The 24342-nt window shown below is 51.9% G+C and overlaps 1 protein-coding gene across 3 annotated transcripts in view; it reads left to right on the forward strand.

Annotated features, from left to right (window-relative positions):
* The window catches only part of EPHB2 (EPH receptor B2), a 180041-nt gene extending 156233 nt beyond the window's left edge, over nucleotides 1-23808 (forward strand). The window contains exons 7-16 of one of the 3 annotated variants that reach the window (XM_036914638.2): nucleotides 8237-8399; nucleotides 9626-9734; nucleotides 10594-10661; nucleotides 17118-17240; nucleotides 17815-18062; nucleotides 18980-19195; nucleotides 20031-20180; nucleotides 20970-21163; nucleotides 22654-22809; nucleotides 23375-23808. In XM_036914638.2, coding sequence (XP_036770533.1) covers nucleotides 8237-8399; nucleotides 9626-9734; nucleotides 10594-10661; nucleotides 17118-17240; nucleotides 17815-18062; nucleotides 18980-19195; nucleotides 20031-20180; nucleotides 20970-21163; nucleotides 22654-22809; nucleotides 23375-23483 — 1536 coding nt within the window. In that variant the 3' untranslated portion in view covers nucleotides 23484-23808. The remainder of the gene's footprint in view (nucleotides 1-8236; nucleotides 8400-9625; nucleotides 9735-10593; nucleotides 10662-17117; nucleotides 17241-17814; nucleotides 18063-18979; nucleotides 19196-20030; nucleotides 20181-20969; nucleotides 21164-22653; nucleotides 22810-23374) is intronic. The other 2 variants (XM_036914637.2, XM_036914636.2) reach the window with 2 other exon arrangements.
* Nucleotides 23809-24342: the final 534 nt, after the last annotated feature.

Here is a 24342-nt window from a genome sequence, read left to right on the forward strand (position 1 = left end):
GGAAGCCACTGTTGTGGCAGGGCAGCACTGGACTAGGAGTGAGAAGCTGTGTGGCCTTGGGTAGGCGTCTGTCTCTCTCTGAGCCTCAGCACCCCCTGAGTGGAGTGCAGACGAGACCACCTCTCTGGCATGAGGGCTGTGAGTAAACGAGGAAAGGCAGGGGCAGCACCCAGCACAGCACCTGGCCCCCTGTGGAGGCACGCATGCGCTCCTTTCCTCCCCCTCCTGCCTGCCTGCTGCATAGTGGGCAGGGCCTGCACAGTACAGGGCCCAGGGTGGACAAAGCAGGTGGATTTCAGAGGCCCAGGAAAATCTCTCTCATTTTTTTAAATTTTGGTGTCATTAATATACAATCACATGAGCAACATTGTGGTTACTAGATTCCCCCCATTATCAAGTCCCCAACACATACCCCATTACAGTCACTGTCCATCAGTAAGATGCTGTAGAGTCCCTACTTGTCTTCTCTGTGCTGTACTGCCTTCCCCATGCCCCCCCTCCACATTATGTGTGCTGATCATAATGCCCCTTATTCCCCTTCTCCCTCTCTTCCCACACACCCTCCCTGGTCCCTTTCCCTTTGGTAACTGTTAGTCCATTCTTGGGTTCTGTGAGTTTGCTGTTTTGTTCCCTCAGTTTTTTCTTTGTTCTTATATTCCGCAGATGAGTGAAATCATTTGGTATTTGTCTTTCTCCGCCTGACTTATCTCACTGAGCATAATACCCTCTAGCTCCATCCATGTTGTTGCAAATGGTAGGATTTGTTTGGAAAATATCTCTTGACTGTTAACTTTTCTTACCTGCTCCCTGAGGCACCAAACAGTCACAGAGGCTGCAAGAGCCCCTGAGAAAGATGTGGCTGGGCTCCCATTCAGACTATGGTGTAAATGACTGTGGAAAGTGCTTTAGTTGAGGGCAAGCCCAGAGGGAACCAGAAGTGGATTCTCCCTGATGGTGAGGAGGAGAGGTGGAGACAGTTCAGTGGGCCCTGTTGGATTCCCCCTTCCAAGGCCCAGCCCAGCCCAGCCCTTCCATTCCATTAACTGCTTCAAGGGCCAAACTTTGGTGAGTCTCAGGGGTTTGTCAGACACCTACCAGCTCCCCCACTGGTTTGTGACTGCTGTGTCCTTGCTCATCCCCTTCTCTGGGCAGTGCATTCTGAGAGGCCAGGGACCACACCTGTCCCATTCACCACCATCTCTCCAGCGCCTTCGGCCTGGCACCAAGGAGGCACTTGATAAATATTGGTTGAATGAATAAGTGAATGGGTCATTTTCCAGGCCTATGCCTGACCACTGCAGCCCACTCACCAGAAAGTCCCTGAACGAACCTGGACCTTCACATCTCTGGTCCCCCCACCTCCACCAGTCAACTTGTCCCTCTACTCTCCCCTCATCGCTGTTCGTCAGAACCTTCAGGTTCCACCCAAAAGCCACCCCCATCAGGAGTGCATGTCTTCTTCGCACAGACTGCCCCTCTCCTAAAGCACTGCCATCTGGCTGTGGGTGCCCGTGTCTCCCTCAGAGGGCTGTGAACAGCGAATGGTGAATTGTATGAATGAACACAAGAAGTAAGTGATGGAGCCTGTGAATGAAAGAAGGCGCTGGCTGGGCATCTGGGCTTCTGGAGGGAGAGAGGGATGGGTGAATTCCTTCCACCTGGACCATTCCTCACCTCTGCCTGGCTAACAACAACTCATCCTCTCAAGTCTCAGCTTCAACATCATCCCTTCGGGGAAGCCCTCCCTGCGCCCAGACGGAGGCAGGGCCATCTTACCTTCTTGCACCTCACCTTTCTTCCCCATAGCCTTTATCCCAGTCATGGTTTTTTAAATGTTACTGAGTAACTAGGTATTTGCCACCTCTGCTTCGAGCTGGATAGTAGGACTCTGCCTTATCTCTGCTGTGTCCTCAGCATGGCACACAGTAGGTGCTCAGGAGGTATTTGCTGGATGGCCTGAGCCAGAGATGATGGATGTGCAGGAAGCATCTCCTCTTTGCTGGACCCTAAAGGACCTCCAAGGAGCCAGGCATCCCTGTAGCTGGACCAGCTGCTCCCAGGCCCCGGAAGTCCCAGGCCTTGCAGAAGCTAACATTCCCACTCCCTCCGGTGGAGAAAGCTTAGCAGCTCAGAATTCAAAAAGGAAAAAAAAAAAACTAATTAAGAAGCTTTATGATTAAATGAAACTGAGTGTTTGTCCCCAAAGACAGGAGCGGAAATGAGGAATCCCGGTGCGGGTCCTGCCTATGCGACCCATTTCCTACCGAGACAGGAGGGGCTGGGGATGCTGATGGAGGTGTGAACCAGGAGGCAGCGCTGCCCTACTTTCTGCTGCTGTCCGGCATCCCATCCCCAGGCCCCTGCCAGGGCTGGCAGGACCAGCAGGCCCCGGGGCAGCCTCAGTTACCACCTGCTCACATTTCATGAGCACTCACTATGTGCTAAGCACAGCACCTTCATTACCTCATTCATCTTCACAGCATCCCAAGTGCTTTTCACCCCGTTGGGCAGGAGAGGAAATCGAAGCACAGAGAAGTTGTGTAACTTGTCCAAGAGCACCCAGCTGCTATGTGGCAGAGCAAGGATTTGCACCTGTGCTCTTGCTCTTCATCTGGCTCTCCTGCCTCCCAGTTTTTTCCCAGGGATGCTTCTGGAATGACCACTAAGAGGTGGACAGGACCAGGCTCTGATGGAAGATTTTAGGCACAAATATCTAGAGGGGCAGGCCTCATGTACAGGTGTGATGAGACATGGCCCCGCTTTGGTCTGCTGTCCTCCCAGGGCCTGTGGTACAATGAGAGGCAGCTTGGCATCTGCCCACGGGGCGAGGGACACTGGTCATTCAGCATTCACTGTCACCAATTTAGGGCTAGGCCCTGAGCTGCGTACTAGAAATTCTGAGTAACCAGAAGTGCCTGGAGCCTCAGGGACATGTCACAGTCTGGGGTGAAAGACTTGTTCAAACACAAATAGCCATGAGACAGGGTATGAATACAAGTCACAGAAGGGCTAGCAAAGGCCCCATGGGGGCACCAAGGAGAGGCCCATAATCTTGGTATGAGTGAAGAAAAGTCTTCATTCTAGTGACATTTGAGGTGAGCCTTAAAAGATGCTAGGAGTTCACCAGACAGGCAAGTGATAAGAGCAGAGTCATTCCAGATGGCAGGAGCAGAATATGCAAAGGCCCCGGGGCACAACATGCTGGATGTATTCAGAGAACAGAGAGGATGAGTGCACCAGGAATGACATGAACAAGGAAGTGATTGGCAGGGGAGGAGTTTGTAGAGAGAGGGAGGGCCAGATTGTGGTGGGCATTCCAGGACTCTGGAGTCTGGATTCAATTTAAAGTCCTATGGGAAGCCATCAGAAGGTTCTGGAATGATGTGATCTGACTCAGATTACTTTAAAGATACCTGTAACTCGCTATGTGGGGAACAGACCGTAAGGGGGTCCTGTGGACACAGGCAGACCCGGCATAGGGCTTTTAAGGGACACCAAGTGAGAAATGATGGTGGCATAGAGGATGGGGCAGACAGCAGAGATGAAAAGGAGCTGACAGGTTCAGACAATATTTTGAGACTCAAAGGACCAGGGAAGTGGGAGGCATGACTCCTGGTGGATGGTGGTGGCTTTTCCCAGGGCAGATGTGGGAGTGTGCTTGCCGGAGTGAGGGGTCACCAAGAACGGTCAGGAGAGTGTGCCAAGGGAAAACAGGCAACGACAGGGTCAGGAGGATGGCGAGATTGAAAGAGAGAGAGGAAAGGAGTTGATGAAGAGCCAGGAGTGGTGTCTGCCCTTGACGCCTCAGGCAAGGTGGTGACACCCCAGCCACCACCTCTGCCTTCCTGGGTCAGCCCCACCAGCAGGGAGGGAGAGCCAGGCTGCAAAGGGATGAGATTTATTCCCAAGAGGCCCACCCCCAGCTCCTACCGAACACTTCAGAATCCGACAGGTGCCTGCAGTTGATTTCTTTAATGAACACTCCAGATCTTCCCGGTGGGGAAGTCAGGTACTGAGCCCCACAGCCCTGCGTGGGCCCGTCCCCACCAGCCTTCCCAGCCTCCCTTTCCTGTAGGAAGGGCCCTTGTGGAGCGGGCTCTCTGCTGGCCTTTTCCCAGCTCCACGGGGATTTCGCAGCCTGCCTGGAGCCCAGGGCTGACAAACTTTGTTGGAAGGCTTCAGGATGCTGCTGACAAATGGTGTTAGCCAGATCAGGGCTGGCCACTCCCATGGGCTCCGGTGTCCAGGGGAGGTGGCCTCCTTTGGCGCCGCCCCAAGGCACACAGGTTCCTGCTCCCTTTGGCTCTCCAGGAGCTCAAGAAGAGTCATTTGTGAGGCCACCTAGAGCAGATGGGACCTTGTAGGTCACATCAGTTATGTGTTTTTTCAGTGGAAATTTCTGCTCAGGTGGAGTGAAGGGGAAGGATGTTCCAGGTGGAGGGGGTGAACTACGGAAGTCCAAGCTGCATTCAGGTTGTCACCCAGTGTGCGTGGAGCAGTATCTCCACAGGGGGGTTTATCACTAATTCATTTACCTTTGTGTTCATTCATCCATTTAATGAATGTTAGTAAAGGCTTATTCTGTTGTGATGTTGGTGATAGTCACCATTCATTAAGTCCTTATATGTACTGGAGACAATACTAAAAGCATTACCTCATTTTTTCCTGTTGAATAGCCACAGTCACCCTTCATGGAATGTAATGATGTTACCCCATTTTAGAGACGGTAAAATGGAGGTTTACAGGGCTTTAAAAATGCACGCAGTGCCTCACTGGCCCTTAGTCTCTGAGTAAGGACTCACAATAGGACAAGTGCATTTCATACCGAATTTCTTCCCCTGACCCATTGATGCTTAACCCTTATTCAGAAAAGGGTACTGCAGAAAACGGGGAAGAGGGTAAAGAATTGATGGCTCTAGAGCAGCTGCTATTTGCCAGGCCAAACTGATCCACAGCAACCTTGAAAGGCTGGAGTGTATTGTTCCATTTTCTGGAATAGAAAACAGGCTCAGGGAAGTGAGGGTCCTTCCCAAATGCAAGAACTCGCATTTGAAATGACTTCCAATCCCCTGCTCTGTCCTGCCCCCCAACTTTATTTTTTTTTAATTGAAGTATCATTGATATACAATCTTATGATGGTTTCACATAAACAACACAGTGGTTTAAACATTTACCCACATTATCAAGTCCTCACTTCCACCACTGCGGTCACTGTCTGTCAACATAGTAAGATGTTATAGAATCATTCGTTGTCTTGTCCATGCTGTACAGCCTTCCCCATGACCTACCTATATTGTGATTGCAAATTATAGTCCTGCACCCCACTTTAGAGAAGGAATCCACTCAGGTTGGTTCCTTATTCTCCCAAGGTATCTATGCCACTGGCAGTTACCCCGTCTCCAACCTATAATCAGAAACTTAAAACCCGTCTAGCCTTTCTAAGTGGGCACCCATTGAGTCTGCAGAATCTATCCCTTTTCAAGCCCAAGTAGATCCCATGTTGGATGGCGACACCTAGTGGGCAAGCTTGCGACCAAGGTTCATAGACTGAATAGTCTAATATTCATTCATTTGTTACTGTCAGTAGTTAGTGAGCACATACTGTGTGCTGAGCCTGGGGGTCCCAGAGGTGAATGAGACAAGGTCCCTGCCCTCAGGAATCCCACAGTCCTTAGAGCAAATCCATATATTATCAGAACAATAGGTGGAAGAGGAGACAGTGGGCATGAAGCTCCGGCTGGCACATCCGGGCAGCCTCCCAGCAGAATAAGGATGAGTAGAGAACTTCCAGGCAGATAAGGAAAGGGTTCAGACAGGGCCTACAGCCCTCGCAAAAGCCGCAAAAGCTCAGAGTGTCCAGGGGAGGTGGAGTTGCCAAATAAAATGTAGGACACCGGGTTACATTTGAATTTCTTAAAATAATTTTGTAAAATATTGCATGGGACAAACTTATACAAAAAATTATTCATTGCTTATCTGAAATTCAGATTTAACTGAGCATCCTATATTTTTATTTGCTAAATCTGGCAGCCCTAGAATGGAAAGGGGAAGCACTTGGATTTGGCTAAAGCCTAGAGGACACTGGGGGTGTGGCAGGAGAGACTGGCAAAAAAGCAGGTCATGCAGGGTCTGGAATGCCAGGCTAAGGAGCACAGCCTTCACCCTGTGGGCACTGGGGAGGGCCTCTGTGTGCAGGTCCCTGTGCTTGGTATAGAGGAACAAAACAGCCACTTCCCTCAAGAGTTCAGTCAAGGGCGTGAGATCAGCCTGGGCTCAGGATAAGGGGACAGAGCAGAACCCCCACCCTATGGTAACCATAGCAAGTGCCCCCAGGCTTAGACTCAAAGAGGCTTCCTAGAGCGGGGGGCCAGTGATCAGGCGGAGGAAAAGAGACTTCCTGTCTGTGGCTGCCCCCTGGCATGGGGGTCAGCCCCTTCTCTAGCCCCCTCAGAATAAAGATCTTCCTGACCTCCTTGCTTTGTACCTACTGCTCCTGCCAGGAGTGCCCTCCCCCACTTGGCCTGAGTGACTTCTGTGTGTTCTTTAAGATTCTATTCCAGTTCCAAGAACTCTCCAGAGTTCCCTTTGACTTTATCTGATATCTCCCACCCAGGCCAGGTCACATGCTCCCCCCCCCAGCTCATTGTGCTTACCCTACCAGTGTCAGCACTTTCATACTTATTAACTCATTTTATCCTCTAAACAACCCTTTGAGGTAGCTATTATTATTATTATTATTATTGATATTATTATCCCCATTTCACAGATGAAGTAAAGAAGGTAGAGGGAAGAAATGTACCCGAGGTCACAAAAGTAATCAGTAGTAGAGTCAGGATTCGAACCCAGGAAATCTCACACCAATTTGTGATCTAAACGTCTACACTCTCATGCCTGTAATAACACTGCTCACACAGAATTTAATTGTTTCAGGAGAGTTTTCAAGGGCCCTGTGCACCCCAACATATGCAGGACTGGCATGTACAATCAGGTGTGTTTTTCTGCATAAGATTTCATAGGTTTTCATCAGCTCCTCAGAGGGGTTCAAGTCCCTCAAAGACTTGAGATCTTCTCACTGTTTGCTTTTCTGAACTGAGCTGTCCGAGGCCAAGGCTGTGCCTTAGCCCCTGTGGGTCCCCAGGGCTCAGCCCAGAGCCTGGTGCAGGGAAGGTATTTGGGGGAAGTTTTCTGGGTAGCTGACAGATGGCGGAATGAGCATCATCTAGGCTGGCAGACATCTGCGTCCAACCACCACATCCCCACACCCACTGCAGCAGCCGGATCGCTGTCCTGGGCCAGACTCCTGGGGTTACTCTGGGGAGTACTCAGGAGGGCAGAATTGTCGTCGGTATTTCTCAAGGGAGGGAACGTTAGATCCTGGGTACTGGGTACCCAAAGGCATGGAAGTTAGAGGTGGCTTCATGCAGGAGCCTAGTTTTGCATCCCAAAGCAGCCATTGACTGACACATGTGACCTTGAGCATCATTTTCCCTTTTGGGACCTTAATTCCTGCCTCACTCAAGTGTGCTGAGGTTGAACAGGGGTCCATTCACTTAACCCATCAAGGCATGGGGCAAGAATAGGGATGGAGAAGTGAGTAAGGTGGGCCCTTTTCCTGCAATCTCCAAGAACTCACAGTCTAGACGTCAGGGTCTGCACATAGTGGCCCTGCACGCGTATCTGTGTATTAGTCAGCCATTACTGTGATGATGTTGCAAAGCAAACAGTACCCCAAATCCAGTGGCCTACAAGTGGCTGTTTCTCTTACTCGTAGGTTTCTGTCTGTGGGTCAACTGAGATGACCTTGTTTTAACCTGGGAGTTGGGTCAAGGACCTCTCCACATGTTTCTCATCCCAGAGCCAGCTGTGACCTAGGTTAAGCCCCTGTCATGGCAGACGGCAGAAGCATTAAGAGGCCAAGCCAAATCAACAAGCACATGTAAAGCCTCTGGTTGTATCAGGTCCTCTAGAATAATCCAATGGCCAAACCAAATCACAATGACAAATTCAGCATCCATGAGACAGAGAAATATACCCTGCCTTCTTTTGTGGGAAGTATTACAAAATCACATGCAAAAGATGTGGGTGTGTAATTCTGTTATAGGGAGGGGATGGAGAATTGAGAACTACAGATGTTTATCCAGTGGCCAGACCTGGTCCAAGTAGCAGGAGTGGACAGTAGGCTCTGGGCCCACTTTGGGTAACAGCCTCGCTAACTCTCCTCTCTGTTCCTCGGCAGGAGCTCAGTGAGTACAACGCCACAGCCATAAAAAGCCCCACCAACACGGTGACGGTGCAGGGCCTCAAAGCCGGCGCCATCTATGTCTTCCAGGTGCGGGCACGCACCGTGGCGGGCTACGGGCGCTACAGCGGCAAGATGTACTTCCAGACCATGACAGAAGGTAAGTAGTGTCCAGAAGGCAGAAGGAGGGCACTGACTCCACAAACAGAACAAACTCGAGAGCCACCATGCCTATAAAGTGCTTATGTGCAAACTAGAAAAGGCACCTCCTCTTCTAGATTGAACCCTCCCCTTAGTGTATGTACAAACTGCACGTCCATAGAGGGAGGCACTGTCGCTATGGCCCAGAAAGGATATGACTGTAAAATCCTCCCTCATGGCCACCGTTTTTCACCTTTCTAGGCCCTCCTCTCCTGCATGATGGATGACTATCACTGACCTGGAGACTGGGGGGTCTGTCCCAGGATCCTTTATTAATTTGACAAATGTGTGCTGGTGCTAAGGACCCAGAACTTACCTAGTCCCTGACTTCAACAAGCCCTCTCTGATCTTGGAGGCAAATGAGAAGTAATAATAATAAAATTAAAAACCATGACAGTATTGATGGCATTGAGACTGTATTGAGTGGTTTCAGAAAGCCAGGCCAGCGCTGAGTGCACCTAACACCTAATCTCATTTAAGCCCATGGCTTCGGGTCAAGCAGACCTGGGTTCATATGCTGGCACTGGCCACTTCTTAACTGTGTGACCTTAGGCAAGTCATGACTTCGCTGAGCCTCAGTTTCCTCATCTGTAAAATGGGAAAATTATAGTCAGTGCATCCTAAGACTGTTCTGAGAATCAAACAAGGTCAGCACAGTGACCAGAACATAAAGTACTCAGTAACAATAATAGTTAATATTTACTGATGCTTACTATGTGCCACGTATTGTTTTAAGTGCTTTAAAACAATATGATTGTTTTAAAGATCAACAATCCTATGAAATAAAAACTGTTATTCTTCTACTTTACAAGTAAGGCCACCAGGCCACAGAGAGGCAAGTCACTTTACCAGGAGGTCAAACAGATAGTAAATGGCACTGCAGAGACCGCAAGCCCAGGGAGTCTGGCTCCCAAGTCAGTGTTTTTAACTGCCTGTATATGTCAGCTTATTATTGTTTTGATTTTCATATCAACACTGAGAGGTAGGTATTCCTATGCCCATCCTAGAAATGAGAAATTGAAGGTTATTTGTGAGTAAGTGACAGCCCATTCTCCACCTGGGCATGTGGCAGGTTCTCTGTCAGGAGTGAGAACAGAGCCTGGGGATCCCAGGAGACCCTGCAGGGCGGTGGGTGTTGGGACTCCGGAGCCAGGCTGAGAACACGGCGCTGTGCTTTCTCCCCAGCCGAGTACCAGACAAGCATCCAGGAGAAGCTGCCACTCATCATTGGCTCCTCGGCGGCTGGCCTGGTCTTCCTCATTGCTGTGGTTGTCATCGCCATCGTGTGTAACAGGTGGGTGCGTGTCCCGTGGCCCCACGCAGGCCTGGCTGTCCAGGAGGGGTTCCGTCCACCCATTCGGCCATTCCTGAACACGGTTTGTGACAGAGGAGGCGTTCTCCTCCTTACCAGGGCTGGAGAGAGGCTTGGCAGGCCTTCCAACACCTGCACAGCCATTAGCAGCCCATCCCTTAGGGCTGGGTACTGCCCTCGACAAGTCTGCTATTCAAGGAGGTGGCAGACTGAGCATGAAGGAATGTCTCAGAACAGGAGGCAGGAAAGGCTGCAGGATGCTAAGAGCGAAGAGCATGGTGGAGAGGGAGTCCAGATCACCCTACCTTCGGCACTAGTTGAGGCCCCTTCATGAGTAGGGCCACGAGCAGAGTGTCAGGTGGCAGGTTGTTGGGTAAGGTCCATGGCTGAGGTGGCTGGAAAGATAGAGAGGATGTAGACAGGAGGTGGGAGAAGTGGCATCCCCAGTGGCTGGCCCAGCCGACACAAAGGAAGGGGTGGGACCAGGTCCCTGCGTTCGCCTAGGAACGCTGCAGAGAGAGACTCTCTGTCTTGCTTAGAGTTCTCCACTTTAGAACAGACTAGGTCCTGAGGTCAGATGAACAGAAGCCCCCGGGGTTTCTGGGGCCAGGGGAGACGATTTTGCTTTTTGAAAGGGGCTTGGCTGGTGAGGGGAGAGGGAAATAGTAAGTCTGCTTTAGGTGGGGCTGGGAACAGTGAGGCTGCTAGGCAACCAGCAGGCCAGGAGCCCTGTGGCAGGGGTGTGGTTTTGAGGCCCTGCCCTCCCTCTCCCTATCACCTACTGTGGCTCCCACCTCCCTGGGTGCCTCCAGGTGGCTCCAGCCCTTTGCTCTTGTTCCAGAAGACGGGGGTTTGAGCGTGCCGACTCAGAATACACGGACAAGCTGCAGCACTACACCAGTGGCCACAGTATGTACACCCCAGCGGGGCCAGCACCCTTGGGCTCTTTACTGTCGATTCCCTGACACCCTCTCCAGCCTTTGTTCATTGCCTCCTACCTCCTACCTTGCTGCAGCTGCACTGAAAGTCAAGCTGTTCTCTAAGCATGCCAGGTTTACTCTCATCTCTCAGCCTTCGCACATTCTGTTCCCTCTGCCTGGCGCCCTCCCCACTGTGCAACTCTTGCTTTCCCCCAGGCCTCACCCTGCACAAAACCCTCCGAGATGCGTCTCCTGACTCCCACCCCACCCTGACTCAGGGCCCTCATCTGTGCCTGCAGTGCTCCTTCCCTGGCTGCTCCGGGACGCCATTTCCTTATCTCTCCAACACCTAGTGGGAGCGCACCTGGAGACCTGAAATTGTGTCTGACGCTCCCCCTGCCTCCCAACACCACCACGCTGCCCAGGCACAGGCACTAGATAAATATTTGCAGCATAAACCCATGAGTTGAGTGAGATGACGTGGAGCCCAGGCTCTGGCCTGGGAGGTGAGAGAAGAGGCGCAAGGCCCCCAGTCATTCCTCCCTGGCAACTCCTCTGGGAGCCACATCCCCCCAGCCCAGTGCCTCCATTTCCCCCACTATCCCATCCTACCTCGGGCCAGAGCTGGGGGCACATGTGCCACACATACCCAGAGCAGACATCCCTTCCTAGGGGCCTGGCAGAGAGAAAAACAGAGCATAGAGTCCTCTCCACCTGGGCCTAGCAGAAGAGACAGGGAGAACCTTAGGCCTCACTTAGCTCGCTCAGCCAGCAGGGTCTCCAAACAGGTCCAATGTAGGTCCTCGAGCTGTGCGTGCAGAGTGGCCCAGGGCTCCTCAGGCGCCGCCGGGTGAGCGGGGCCATCAGCACATCCCTTCACTTGTCACATACTTGTTGTGCCCCCTGTGTATGGCAGGTGCTCTTCTGGGTTCTGGGGACACACAAGTAAACAGGCCACATATCTCTGCCCTTGTGGAACTCATATTCTAGGGGAAGGGACAGGGGATTTTTTAAATATCTGTAATTAATGAGTAAAGCATATGGCCTATTACAAGTACAAGTGCTATAGAAAAAAGGTCAAACTAGAACAGAGTTGCAGAGGGGCAGGGTTGAGTTTTTAGATAGAGGAGTTGGGGTTGGCCTCACTGAGGATTTCATTTGAATAAAAATACAAAGGAGATGGTGGAGTGAGCTGTGGAGTGATGTCTGAGGGAAGAGCATCACAGGCAGAAGGAACAGCCAGTGCAAAGGCCCTGAGGCAGGAATCTGCGTGGCAGGTTTCAGGAGCAACCAAGAGCACCTCGTGATGGGAGCAGAGTGAGGGGGCAAGAGAGGGAGGAATGAGGGGCCACCACATGCAGATTCTTGTCAGCCATTGCAAGGACTTGTTTTTTATTCCGAGTGAAATGGGAGCCTCTAGAAGGATTAGAGCAAAAGGCTGATATGGTCTGGGTCACAGTTTTGACAGGACCTCCTGGCTGCTGTCTGGGGAAGGGACTGAAGGGGCTGCGTCACGCCAGGCAAGCACAGAGGCAGGGAGACCCGTGAGGTGGCTGTTGCAGTAATCCAAGGAAGACGAGGTGGTGGCTAGAGCAGGATGGCAGCAGTGGGGGGTGGGGGGAGTGGCTGGACTCTGACGTAGTTTGGAAGTAGAGCCACTCCTGCGGGATTGGATGTGGGGTATGCAAGAAAAGCGGAGAGGAGTTCTAGATATTAGGCCTCTGGGTAAAATGCAATTTGAAGTAAAATTTCCTGGGGTTAAAAATCATTTTAGACGTAAATGTAAAAATAATTAAACCATTAAAAATCCAGAAGACAATCTAGGTAACTAAATGACTGATAGGTGGATGGATACGGACTTTCTAAGCCTAAAAGCAACAGAGAGATTACATGAAAAGGCAGATGAATTAGCTACCCAGAAATAAAAATCACCTGGACATTAAAAATGAAAGTTATAAATTATATCACCCCCTCCTATTCCCCAGAAAATCACACTGTAGATGTAGCTAAACATATTGAGTGTGTCCTATGTGCTGAGCACTGTTTTAATGCTTTATGTATGTATTCATTTAATCTGTATAATTTCCCACTTGGAACATGAGGAAACTGAGGCACAGGAAGGTGACAGAGCTGCTCAGAGGGAAGCTGGGGTGTGGGGTCAGGGTGTCTGGCTGCAGAGCTCACACTCTCAACCACGCTGTGCTGTCTACACCCGACTGAGCTAGAATAAGATAGGCTCGCGTGCTGTCACCTGCAGCCATTTGGGAGCATCACTATTTAGAGTGTGTGTCAGTAACAAGGAAACAGGCGACAGCAGGGGTTTATTTTAAAAACAGACCCCAGGATTTGTTCATAGATCAATATTCTCAAGTTCAAGCTCCTACTCCCTGTGTCTAAGCAGGTCTTTGCCTTTTTCAAAGCCCCGCCAGCCCTGTGGCCCTGTGGCCCTGTGGCCCTGTACCCACCAGCAGCCCTGTGTAGCCAGGACAGAGGAGGGAGCTGAGGCCTAGTGATGTGTGTGACTGGCTCGAAGTCACCCTCATGGGCTCATATTTTCCATCATTCAGCAGGTGCTGAGTCTATGGTACCAAAGTCTGTGGTGCACGGGTGTGGAGCCAGACCTTGGCCTGGTCTCTCATCCCCACTGGCCAGCTGGGTCACCTCAGGGAAGTCATCTCTGAGCCTCGCACCTTTATATGGGAAGAAGCAGGAATGCTACTTCTTTCAGAGTTATGAGGACTAAATGAATTAATGGATACTAAAGTGTTTTTAATAATATGTAATAATAGCCAACTCTTCACTGTAACAGGTAACAATTACTCAGTGCTTCTTATTTGCCAACTACTGTACTAAACCCTTTAAAAAGATTTTCATTGTATCTTTGCAGTCCCCTTATGAGGTAGGTACCACTTATTATCTCCATTCTTTAGGTGAAACAAAGTGAGACACAGAGAGGGTAAGTAACCTGCCCAGGAGCACACAGCTGCATCAGTACAGAGCATGATCCTGAATTCAAATTCAAAAAGCAGCTAGTTGTGACCATTATTACTGGCAGATCTAGCATTCAAATCCAGGTCTCCGAATGCCTGGTTCCTCCTCCCTCGTGCTGCATTTGGCAGTTGGTGCCCCTGACAGTCAGAAATCATCCAAACAACAGCTCAGTATTTTCTGAAGACTCTGCCTACAGAGGTCCTCATCCAACTGTAGTTTAGCAAATGCCCCTCCTGGGAGCCAGGCCGTGTGCAGGGCTCTAGCCACAAAGAACTGAACTTCTATTCCAGGAGACAGGCTTGGGAAGCACCCAGAAGAATAGCCTGACAGTTACAAGTGTAGACTCCACAGGCAGATGACCTGGATTCAGACCCCACTGGGCCGATCATTTAACCTTTCTTATGCTACAGTGTCTTTATCCAAAAAAGAGATATTAGGTTGGAACAAGCGAAAATGCCATTTTTGTAGGTGAGAACCAGTTAAACATTTACAGTTTCATAAGACTCAGCCTAATAATAGCATTCCTCTGGTAAGGCTGTTAGGAGGGTTAATTGGGTCGGTGCCTAGAACAGGGCCTGGTACCTGGTGAATCCACACTGAGCTATGAGCCACAACATACCTGGGAGCCCTGATACAAGGGATAAAAGCCGGGCGGACATCAGGGCCGTGAAAGTGGGTATGGAGACACTGCTGAGGGAGCCCAAGGACAAAGCATGGGTCTCTTCTCTGGAGCAATCCAGGCAGGCTTCACAGAGGAAGTGGAATTTGATGTGGACACAAAGAGAAATAAAAGGGTCTTTTATGTGGAGGGAACCACATGAACAAAAACACAGAGACAAGAAATGGTTAGATGTGTCTGTGACCTTTTGATAAATAGTTCCTAGGAGCAGGGAGCTGTAAGTGGGGCCCATCATGGAGAGCTCGGAGTGCCAGGTTGGAGCACTTTCCTCTGTCCTGTAAATGAGAGTCCTCCTAACCCACAGTCCTGGACTAGCCTGGACACGACACCTGGCTGGCTGACCTGCCAAGTAGGCTTTGTGCTCCTGCCGAGCTTCTCCTCAGCTCCCTGAGCTGACCTTTGCCTGTCCTCCTTCCCCGCCGGCCTGGCAGAAAGGTCTTCCCCTGGTTGTGTTGGGAGGGAGGCTGAAAATCAGTCTCCAAGAAGCTCAGGCCAGGCACTGAGTCTGAGCCAGAGAGGGAGCATCTCGGGAACAGATGCCCGCACTCTAAGGAGGGCTAACTTGGGGCAGGAGGAGTTGTGGCTGAACACTCCAGGGAAAGGAGTCATGGACTAGATCTGATTGGATTTCATCCAGGAGGCAGTGAGCATGACTGGCCCCTGGCTCAAGTCTGACAGACCTGTGTTCAAATGTTGCCTGTGCCTTTTGCTGACTGTGTGGCCTTGGGGAGATTACTTCACCTCTCTGAACCACAGTTTCCTCATGTATGAAATGAGAATAATGTTCCCTTCCTCCAAGAGTTGTCAGGTGAAGGAGATGAGATAATGCATGTAAACAGCCTGGCACAGTGTTGGGCACAGACAAAGGGCTCAGTAAGTGGTGGCTGCTACTATTATTTCTCTTCTGCCTGTGTCATCTGGATTCTGCTCAGCTTTACAGACATTGAGTGTCTACTGTGCCCAGAGCTTCACGCCGTGTGCCAGGGGAGGGGGGAACGAGAATGGATGGCGCACCCACCTCCCTCCTCCCAGGCTAGGATCATGGTCCTCACCTCTTTGGAGGTCTCAGACTCCTCTGAGACTGCTCAGTTTTGGACCCAATGGCCAGGCAAACACAAATAAGCCTGTGTGTGTGTATAAAACTATAAGGTAGAAAAATCTATTATCCGGGACATATTTTGGAGAACTTTTACTTTCAACAGTATTTCCATAATTTTTAAACTAAAGGAGCATGAGTTAACTTTTCTAATCCAAAAAAGGCAGTAATAATAAATGCCTTCCATTTCAGGTTACCAGACTCCCCCTCCTCTACTCCCAAACCCATCCTGGGGCTGCCAAGTGGTTCACAGACTCAAATTAAGAAGCCCTGACCTAAAGGGCTAGACAGACACCCACACAACCAATCCAAAACGAAGCTAATGTGTTAGAGCAGCGGTTGGCAAACTTTTCTGTAAAGCGCCACATAATAAATATGTTAAGCTTTGCAGGCCTTTTGTAAGTACTTGGCTCAGCCACTGTAGCATGAAAACCACAGGTGAAGGAATGCATGTGGCTCTGTTCCAATAAAACTTTATTTACAAAACCTTATTACAAAATAGACAGTAGGCCAGTTTGCCAACTCCTGTGTTATAGGTCCTGACTCCTAGATTCTGGGAATGTCTGAAACATATTCTGAGAGTGGTCACCTAACATGTTCTAGGCCATACAGCTGGGCAGGGTTGGTAGCCCAACTCCCCAACCTGCCAGGCCTTACTATGGTCCAGGGACTCCAGCTTCCAGCTCCTAGAGATGCTGCCTCTAAAGTCACAGCTCCCAGAATAGTGGGCGAATGTGGGCAGGGAGCTGGGGAAGGTAGATGGAACCAGCACTGTAAGAGGACCGGCAGGTCTGAGCAGCGGAAGACCATTATCTGGGAGGGGAAACGTGGGATGGATCATCTTTCCCTTCCTTCCAAGCATCTTGCTGACTCAGTGCTGGGGTCAGAGTCAGGTCTTTGCCATCCAAGTAACATCCCTCCTTTCTGCATTGAAAAATGAAAATTTACCATCAGATCAGGAATCAAATTAATGGGTTGCCTGTCCAGCCTCACACTCCCTGAACACCAAGGAATTTGAATCCAGAAAGGTTTAAGACTTACTTAGTGGAAGACCTGGGAGCTGGACCCAGTTGCTTTGGGTACTCAGACCCTGGTGAGACAGCCCCCTCCAGCCTCTGGGGCCTGCCTGTAAGGGCTGAGGCAGCCAGGAAGTCTCCCAAGGGGAGAGGAGGCTTAAATTAGGCCTCGAAAGACAGGGGGATGCCCTTAGCAGAAGCCCAAGAACATGGTCTATTGCCCACCCTTCTGTATTTTTGTCCCAATTCTCTCTCTTCCTTCTTGACTTCCTCTTTCTTTACTTTGTACTCTCTGATTCTCTATCACAAGATTGACAAACCTATCTATCCATTTATCCTTTTATACCCATGCCCATAACAGACATTGCTAATCAGCAGTCTTTTAGCTGCTCCAGAAAGCCATTACTAATCAATCAGAGTTGGAACAAAACCTAGAACCTGTTTGCTATTCCTGCTGAGCTTTCTGTTCCCCTCACCCTTCTACTCAGCTCAGTGCCCATCTGCACTGAGGCCCAGAGAGGTCAAATGACCTGCAGGGGTTGCTCAGTTCTTATGGGGGTCACATGGGGGTGTATTTCCCTCCGTGGAGGGTCTGGCTCCCACCTTTCCATTTGTCCACATCTTGAGTCTGTGCATGTGACCAAGCCTGGTCTTGTCCCCCAGTGACCCCAGGCATGAAGATCTACATCGACCCTTTCACCTACGAGGACCCCAATGAGGCAGTGCGGGAGTTTGCCAAGGAAATTGACATCTCCTGTGTCAAAATTGAGCAGGTGATCGGAGCAGGTAGGTGGCTGGTGGCCTCTCAGGTACCATGGTTTCAGCCATAGGTAGGGAGACCACCCCAACATGTACTCCTTGGGCAAAGGGTAGGAAGAGTAGCAGGAGCCTCAGAGGACCCTCCAAGGCATGAAGGCTCAGAATGCCCAAGGTGGAGGGACCCTCAGAGGTCATCCAGTAAAACCTGTGGATGCAGTGACAAATGAGGAAACGGAGGCATGGGGCTGGAAGGAGCTTGCACATCATGCCAGAGACTGAGTGAGGTCTGGAACCCAGTTCTGTGGATTCAGTCTGGTGCTTTGTCCTCCCCACCATTCACCCCAGGCCCCCTACATCCTCACCTCATGCCCAGTCATACACCATGGGACAGCCATGAAGAGTTTACTCGTACTCCCAAAAGTGGCTGGCATTTTTGGGGGGCCTCCATATTCTACAAAAGGGTTCTGTGTCCAAGAGGATGAGTTGCCCACAGCGAAGAAAAAGTTCCTGCAGGACCCAGGAATGGAGGTTACAGGGAACAAGGAGGTAGCATTTCTACCAGGCTAATGACATCCTTCCTCTCTTGGCTTGTCTGTCCCAGGGGAGTTTGGTGAGGTATGCAGTGGCCACCTGAAACTGCCGGGCAAGAGAGAGATCTTTGTAGCCATCAAGACGCTCAAGTCGGGCTATACTGAGAAGCAGCGCCGGGACTTCCTGAGCGAGGCCTCCATCATGGGCCAGTTCGACCACCCCAATGTCATCCACCTGGAGGGTGTTGTCACCAAGAGCACACCTGTGATGATCATCACCGAGTTCATGGAGAATGGCTCACTGGACTCCTTCCTCCGGGTAGGGGAAGCTAAGAATGCCAGGGGCCCATGGGAGGGGCAGGAAAAGGCATGGTAGACACAGCTACATACTGTCAGAGCCTGAAGGATCTTGGAAAAGATCTAGATCAGAAGTGTCTTACATAGCGGTACCTTCCATCCCCTTACCCGTGGCAGGCATTGCTAATCAATCCCGGTACTCTCTCACTAAACCCAGAAGCAATCTCAGAATCCTTCTCAATCCATACCACAACCAGTCAATCAGAGTTGGCACACAATCTGGAATCTGTTGTCATCCATGCTCTTAGCCAGCCTTCTCATTATGTACAAGAGAAAATTAAGGCTCAAAGAGAAGTAGAGTTTGCCCAGGGTCGCCCAGATGGTTAAGTGAGCATCAAGCCTGGAACCATGTCACTTGGCCCCTATTCAGAGTTTCCACCAGATGTTGAAGGAGGAGGAGGGAAGAGGGCTTCAGAGCACAAGGCCAACAGAGGAAAGTTTCCAGGCCCCCCAGACCACAGTCAACCAGCTAGACAAAGAGCTCAGAAGCATGCCATTGGACAAGCTGCCATATTTAATATTTATTAAGCACCTAGACTATGCCAAGCCCCTTCTTGTTTAACTCAGACAGCCCTGGGAGGTGGGTGTTACTTATCCCCATTTATTGCACAGCTGAGGAAACTGAGACTCAAGAGGGCAGGTCACTTGTCCAGGGTTGCACAGCCAGCAAGGGGCAGAGCCAGTCAGACCAGCTGCATGCGCTCCAAAGCCCGATTTCCTCCATCTCCCTGAAACTGGCCTCTAATGGCCCTCTCAAGGTCCCTGAGTATCTGAGTCCCACAAAGAGCACATGGCCAGGGTGGCAGGGTCCTCCTCCAGTTTCCCAGAGGATGGTCCAGAGCTCCTACATTTTCTGTGTCTTCTCCACTTCTCCTGAAGCAAAATGATGGGCAGTTCACAGTCATCCAACTGGTGGGCATGCTGCGGGGCATCGCAGCTGGCATGAAGTACCTGGCAGACATGAACTACGTGCACCGTGACCTGGCCGCCCGCAACATCCTCGTCAACAGCAACCTGGTCTGCAAGGTGTCTGACTTTGGGCTCTCACGCTTTCTGGAGGATGATACCTCAGATCCCACCTACACCAGCGCCCTGGTAAGATGGAGGCAGGGTACCAGGAAGGAGGGCACAGATAGCCACCTCTCCCTACGTTCACCAACACCTTGCTCATGCCAAGCACCGTGCTGGGCCCTGGAGACAAAGAGACATAAACCATGGTGTCTGCCCTCTTGGAGGTCACAGGCTGGTGGGGGTGGGGTACAGATTCACAGAGCAACACAGAGTGGCAGGGCTGTAAGTCAGGACACCAGCCTTGGAGGGCAGAGGAAGGCTTGCTAGAGGGGGTGATATCTGAACTGAAAGCTGAAGGGCCAGTAAACGTTTGACAGATGCCATGTTCTCATGACAAGATGTGGCTGGAACTCAGGCTATAAGGGGAGGGGGGGCAATGATGCTGGTAGATAGGCAGGGCCGGATCCTAGAGACCCCTGAATACCCAAGCTCAGGACTCTCTCCTGAAAGCAGTTAGGGTTGTTGAAATGTTTCAGCAGAATGGAATAAGACACAATCCCTGCCCCCAAAGAGCCCGGAGATAGTACAAGTAGAGCCAGACAAATAGGCAATGATTTGAACACTGCTCTGTGTGAGAAGTGCCTCCCTGATGGAGAGAGATGGGGCACAGCTGTAGGATTAAAGAGTGAGCAACTCTATGGGACTTGGGGAAAGATTTTCAGAGTGACCCAGAGGACGAGAAGGTTTCCAGATGGCAGTGGGAAAAGGCACTTCCTACAGAGGATAAGCAGTGTGGTGAGTCTGGGAACAATAAGGTGCTACATGAAATTGGTGCACACAGAGCAGAGGGTGGGGAATATTGAGAGCAGAGGCCAGATGGGCGAGCCTCCAACCCATTAACCCTGCTCCTGTTCCCCAGGGTGGGAAGATCCCCATTCGCTGGACAGCCCCAGAAGCCATCCAGTACCGGAAGTTCACCTCAGCCAGCGATGTGTGGAGCTATGGAATCGTCATGTGGGAGGTGATGTCCTACGGGGAGCGGCCCTACTGGGACATGACCAACCAGGACGTAAGTCTCGAAGGGGATGGGTAGAGCCTTTCTGACCTGCCAGATGGGAGGGGAAGACCCAGAATTCCAGGCCTTTTGCCGGTCTCCAGGGAGTGGGAGCGAGGTCTCTGAGATCCCGGGCCAGGGCAGCTCCTAGCCCCATGCTGGTTGATTCAAACCTGGACTCTCTCAGGGGTCAGGAGTAGTAAAGACCCACCCATCCACAAATCATTCACCTTGTGAATGCAAAATAGGGAGGACTTGAAGAAGCAACTTGAGCAGGCAGGGTGACCACAGTCAAACTGGAGAAGATGAATCTGGCCCTGGGGGCATTTGAGCTCCTTTCCCTGACAGGAGCCAGGTGGGCGCAGTGGGGCCTGACAGGAGAGGTGTCGCTCACCTGGAGCGGTAAATGGCACTGGAATCAAGAGTGTGGTCCCTTGGGGGTCAAGGGCCAGAGAGAGGAGTCTTCAGGGCCATCAAAGCCAGGAGGGGAATCAGAGATAGGAAGGAGCAGGTCGCTGGTGTAACGGCCCCACAGGAGGGTCGGCCTGGCGGACCCTGAGGCAGAAGCTGTCTCAGAGTGCCGGGTTTCCCAAACTTGGGAGAGGGGACAGACACCCAGCTGGCAGGCCAGACTGAGCATATGGTGGGAACCCAGGTGAGGGCCATCCCTGAAGAGGAGGTGGTTGCCATGGCAACCGAAATTGGTCTGTCCTGTAATGTAGCAGGGGCAAGAGAGGCCAAGCCAGAAGGCAGATGCTCTTAGCCCATCCACCCAACCCCACTCTGCCCCTGTGTTGTCCGCAGGTAATCAATGCCATAGAGCAGGACTACCGGCTGCCGCCGCCCATGGACTGCCCTAGCGCCCTGCACCAGCTCATGCTAGACTGCTGGCAGAAGGACCGCAACCACCGACCCAAATTTGGCCAGATCGTCAACACGCTAGACAAGATGATCCGCAACCCCAACAGCCTCAAAGCCATGGCACCCCTCTCCTCTGGGTACGCCCCATGCTGGCCCTACCCCCGCCCCCCAGTAGACCCTTCCCCTTCCAGATGCCCTCCCACCACTGCTCTGCACTGCAGCTGGGGATCAAGGGAAGGCAGCGCAGTGTTTGGTGGGCATTTGCCCTGCCTTGGGGCACAGAGGGGCACAGGACACAGAAGAGGAGAAGCTGGGTTGAGGAAGCAAGAGAGATGGTAGAACAAGCACCTTGTAAAGCGTGGCCAGAGAGGACATTTAAGGAAAAATACCAGAATCTCAGTATTTTAAGCAGATTGTAGCAGACTGACTCATTACTCAGTTTCCTCCCTAGCTACCCTCACACTCAAATCAGGTGCTCTGTTTGCATCCTCCTCAACACAGCCACATGCATACACACACACACACACATGCTTTCACAAATACAGTTGTACACACACACATGAACACAGGCACAAATGTTCATGCTTGGCTCACACAGGGATGCACATGCATTCTCAGGCTCTCACATCTACACATCCACTGGCACCTGAGCACACACACTTCCAGAAAGACATTCTAGACACACACACACACACACACACACACACGTCACGTGCCCCACATTCGGGTCACCATCTCCACATCACAGAGACTAGCTCAGCTGGACAAGCATTAGCTCCACCCATCCCAAGGCCGGCCTTCTCCCAGTGGTCCCAGGACGTGCTCCGTCAGGACTGCAACCACCTCTGCCCTCCCGGGGTGATGGTCACAGACCAGACTGCTGGCCCCGCACACTCCTACTCTTCGGGACCCTGTCACACAGGGTTTCTGAGGGGCATCCAGCTGGGTGTCTTTGAGGTCCAGGACTGGCTGTGTCCAGAGAACGTCGGGGACCCAGCCCTTCATCTGCCCAGGCCTTGTGGCCAACAGATCGTGTTTGCCTCCGCATGTTGCTCTGCACCATGACCCCGCCTCAGCCCGCCTGCCTCTGCAGATAAAATCACTCAGCTCTTACTCTCACCAGCGCCGTTTCATTCTTTGCCAGCCAGGAAGTCATTCCCATTAGCGCCACCAGCTTCGTCTGGACTTCGGAGAAGCAATCCACAAGATGAACTTCCTGTGGCACGACCAGGGTGGGGAAGGAGGAAAATGGCACTGGGGAGGAAAGAGTGAATAATCTGCTGTTGATCTGGCTGATTTTCCACCTCCTGAAAACAAGAGGCATGGAGAAGCACCTCCCTCCTCCCCACTGTGGTCCTGCCCCTCCCTCAGCCAGCCCTACGGAGGCTTCCCTAGACTTTCCAGGTCACCCCAGCTTTGAGTCCTGCACACACTTGCTCTCATGCTCACATGTATACTTGTGCACATTTACACGGGTTCAAACTCACACCCACCCTCAACACAGAAATACACGTCACCTGTGTTCACACTGACAGAGACCCACATGCACGTACACGCAGCCAAAGGTGTGCCCTCGCCCCCAGGCCAGCATATGCCCTGACCATCTTGTTTCCCACCTCATGCCCAGAATCAACCTGCCGCTGCTGGACCGCACGGTCCCCGACTACACCAGCTTTAACACAGTAGACGAGTGGCTGGAGGCCATCAAGATGGGGCAGTACAAAGAGAGCTTCGCCAACGCCGGCTTCACCTCCTTCGATGTCGTGTCACAGATGATGATGGAGTAAGTGCCTGGTAGCCTGCAGCCACCACCATTCACACCCCCTGCCCACCCATCCCACCATGCAGGGATGGAGGGGGTGAGGGGCTTGGCTCTGGATGGTGAGGAATAGACAGTGTCCCAGCAGGGATGTGGGGACCCAGGGGGTGAGATGGCCAACTTCGGAGTCACATTCAGATTGACACCCAGGTCTGCCTGCCAGCTACTGGCTGTGAATTTGGGCAAATCACAGCCCCAGTTTTCCCCTCTGTAAGCCAGAGGTTGGTTGGAAGATGAAGGGAGATACAAAGTGAGTGGGTACTTGATAAATGCAGGCTCCCTTCACCTTCCCCATAGCAGGGGATTCAAGTGCTCCTAGGCACCCTGACTCCCAGTCATGTGCCCCTTCCGCCTCACATAGTCACTCGCTCCAGCTCCAGGGGCCACCCTGCCCCATACCCCTCATGCCCTCCCTTGCTATCTTCAGCAGGAAACCCCAGGAGAGGCCCAGGCAGCTCTCTACCCAGCCCAAAGACCCCCACGACCAGCCTCTCACCACAGTTCCCTAACAGGTGCTTCTCTTCCAAAGGGACATTCTCCGGGTTGGGGTCACCTTGGCTGGCCACCAGAAAAAAATCCTGAACAGTATCCAGGTGATGCGGGCACAGATGAACCAGATCCAGTCTGTGGAGGTTTGACCTTCCCCTGCCTCAGCTCACCTCCTCCTCCAGGCCCCACTCCCTCCGCCCCCCATGCCGGCCCCCCTGGCCCTCCATCCACCGCAGGGTTGGCCACCTGCCAGGAGGCCACAGGCGGCAGGAAGAACCAAGCAGCACTCCAGCCATGAGAGGCGTCAAGGACACGTGCAACTCAGATGATGGAAAACAAGGGGTGGGGCCAAAAGAAAACAGATCCTGGGAGGGGGCGGGAGACACAAGGAATATTTTTTAAAGAGGATTCTCATGAGGAAAGCGATCACTGTACTTGGAGAAAAAAAAGGGCTTGGGAGTTCCATGCGATTTGTCCAACTGGAGACCAAAAGCAGCGTGTCTCCAGCTCCCTCTGGGAAGGAGAGCCGGCCAGAGCCAAGGACACTTTCAGGAAAACAGATGTGAAGGGGAGAGACAGGCCACCCTTCTCCCCTGTCCCTGGGCTGCTCTTCCAGGCCTCACTCAATAGCCACAAGTCAGGCGGACGGACCGGCAGCCAACCAGGGAACCACTCTGAGAAAACCCACTCCCACGGCCACTGAGCAAACAGGATTTTTCTGTCTTGGGAGAATATTCGAGAAACTCCAATGAATGAGACTTGATTCTCCTCTGGCTCATGGAGCTCAAAAGGGGCTTCTGCCCTCCTGGGCCAGGGAGAACAGAGGGACACCAGAAAGGCCAGCCTTCCTGAGGATGGCCGCTCCAGGACTGCAGCCCCGTGTCCACCGCGCTCACACAGCCCACGGCCCCGGCAACCTGGGTGCCCACGCCTGCCTGCACCCCCCAGAGGACTGATGCTGCAGTGACTGCCGTCGGCTGTGCCTGCCCCCGAGCACTGCTCCTGCAT

Source organism: Manis pentadactyla, chromosome 4 (genome assembly GCF_030020395.1).
Source record: "Manis pentadactyla isolate mManPen7 chromosome 4, mManPen7.hap1, whole genome shotgun sequence".
Classification (NCBI taxonomy): Eukaryota; Metazoa; Chordata; class Mammalia; order Pholidota; family Manidae; genus Manis; species Manis pentadactyla.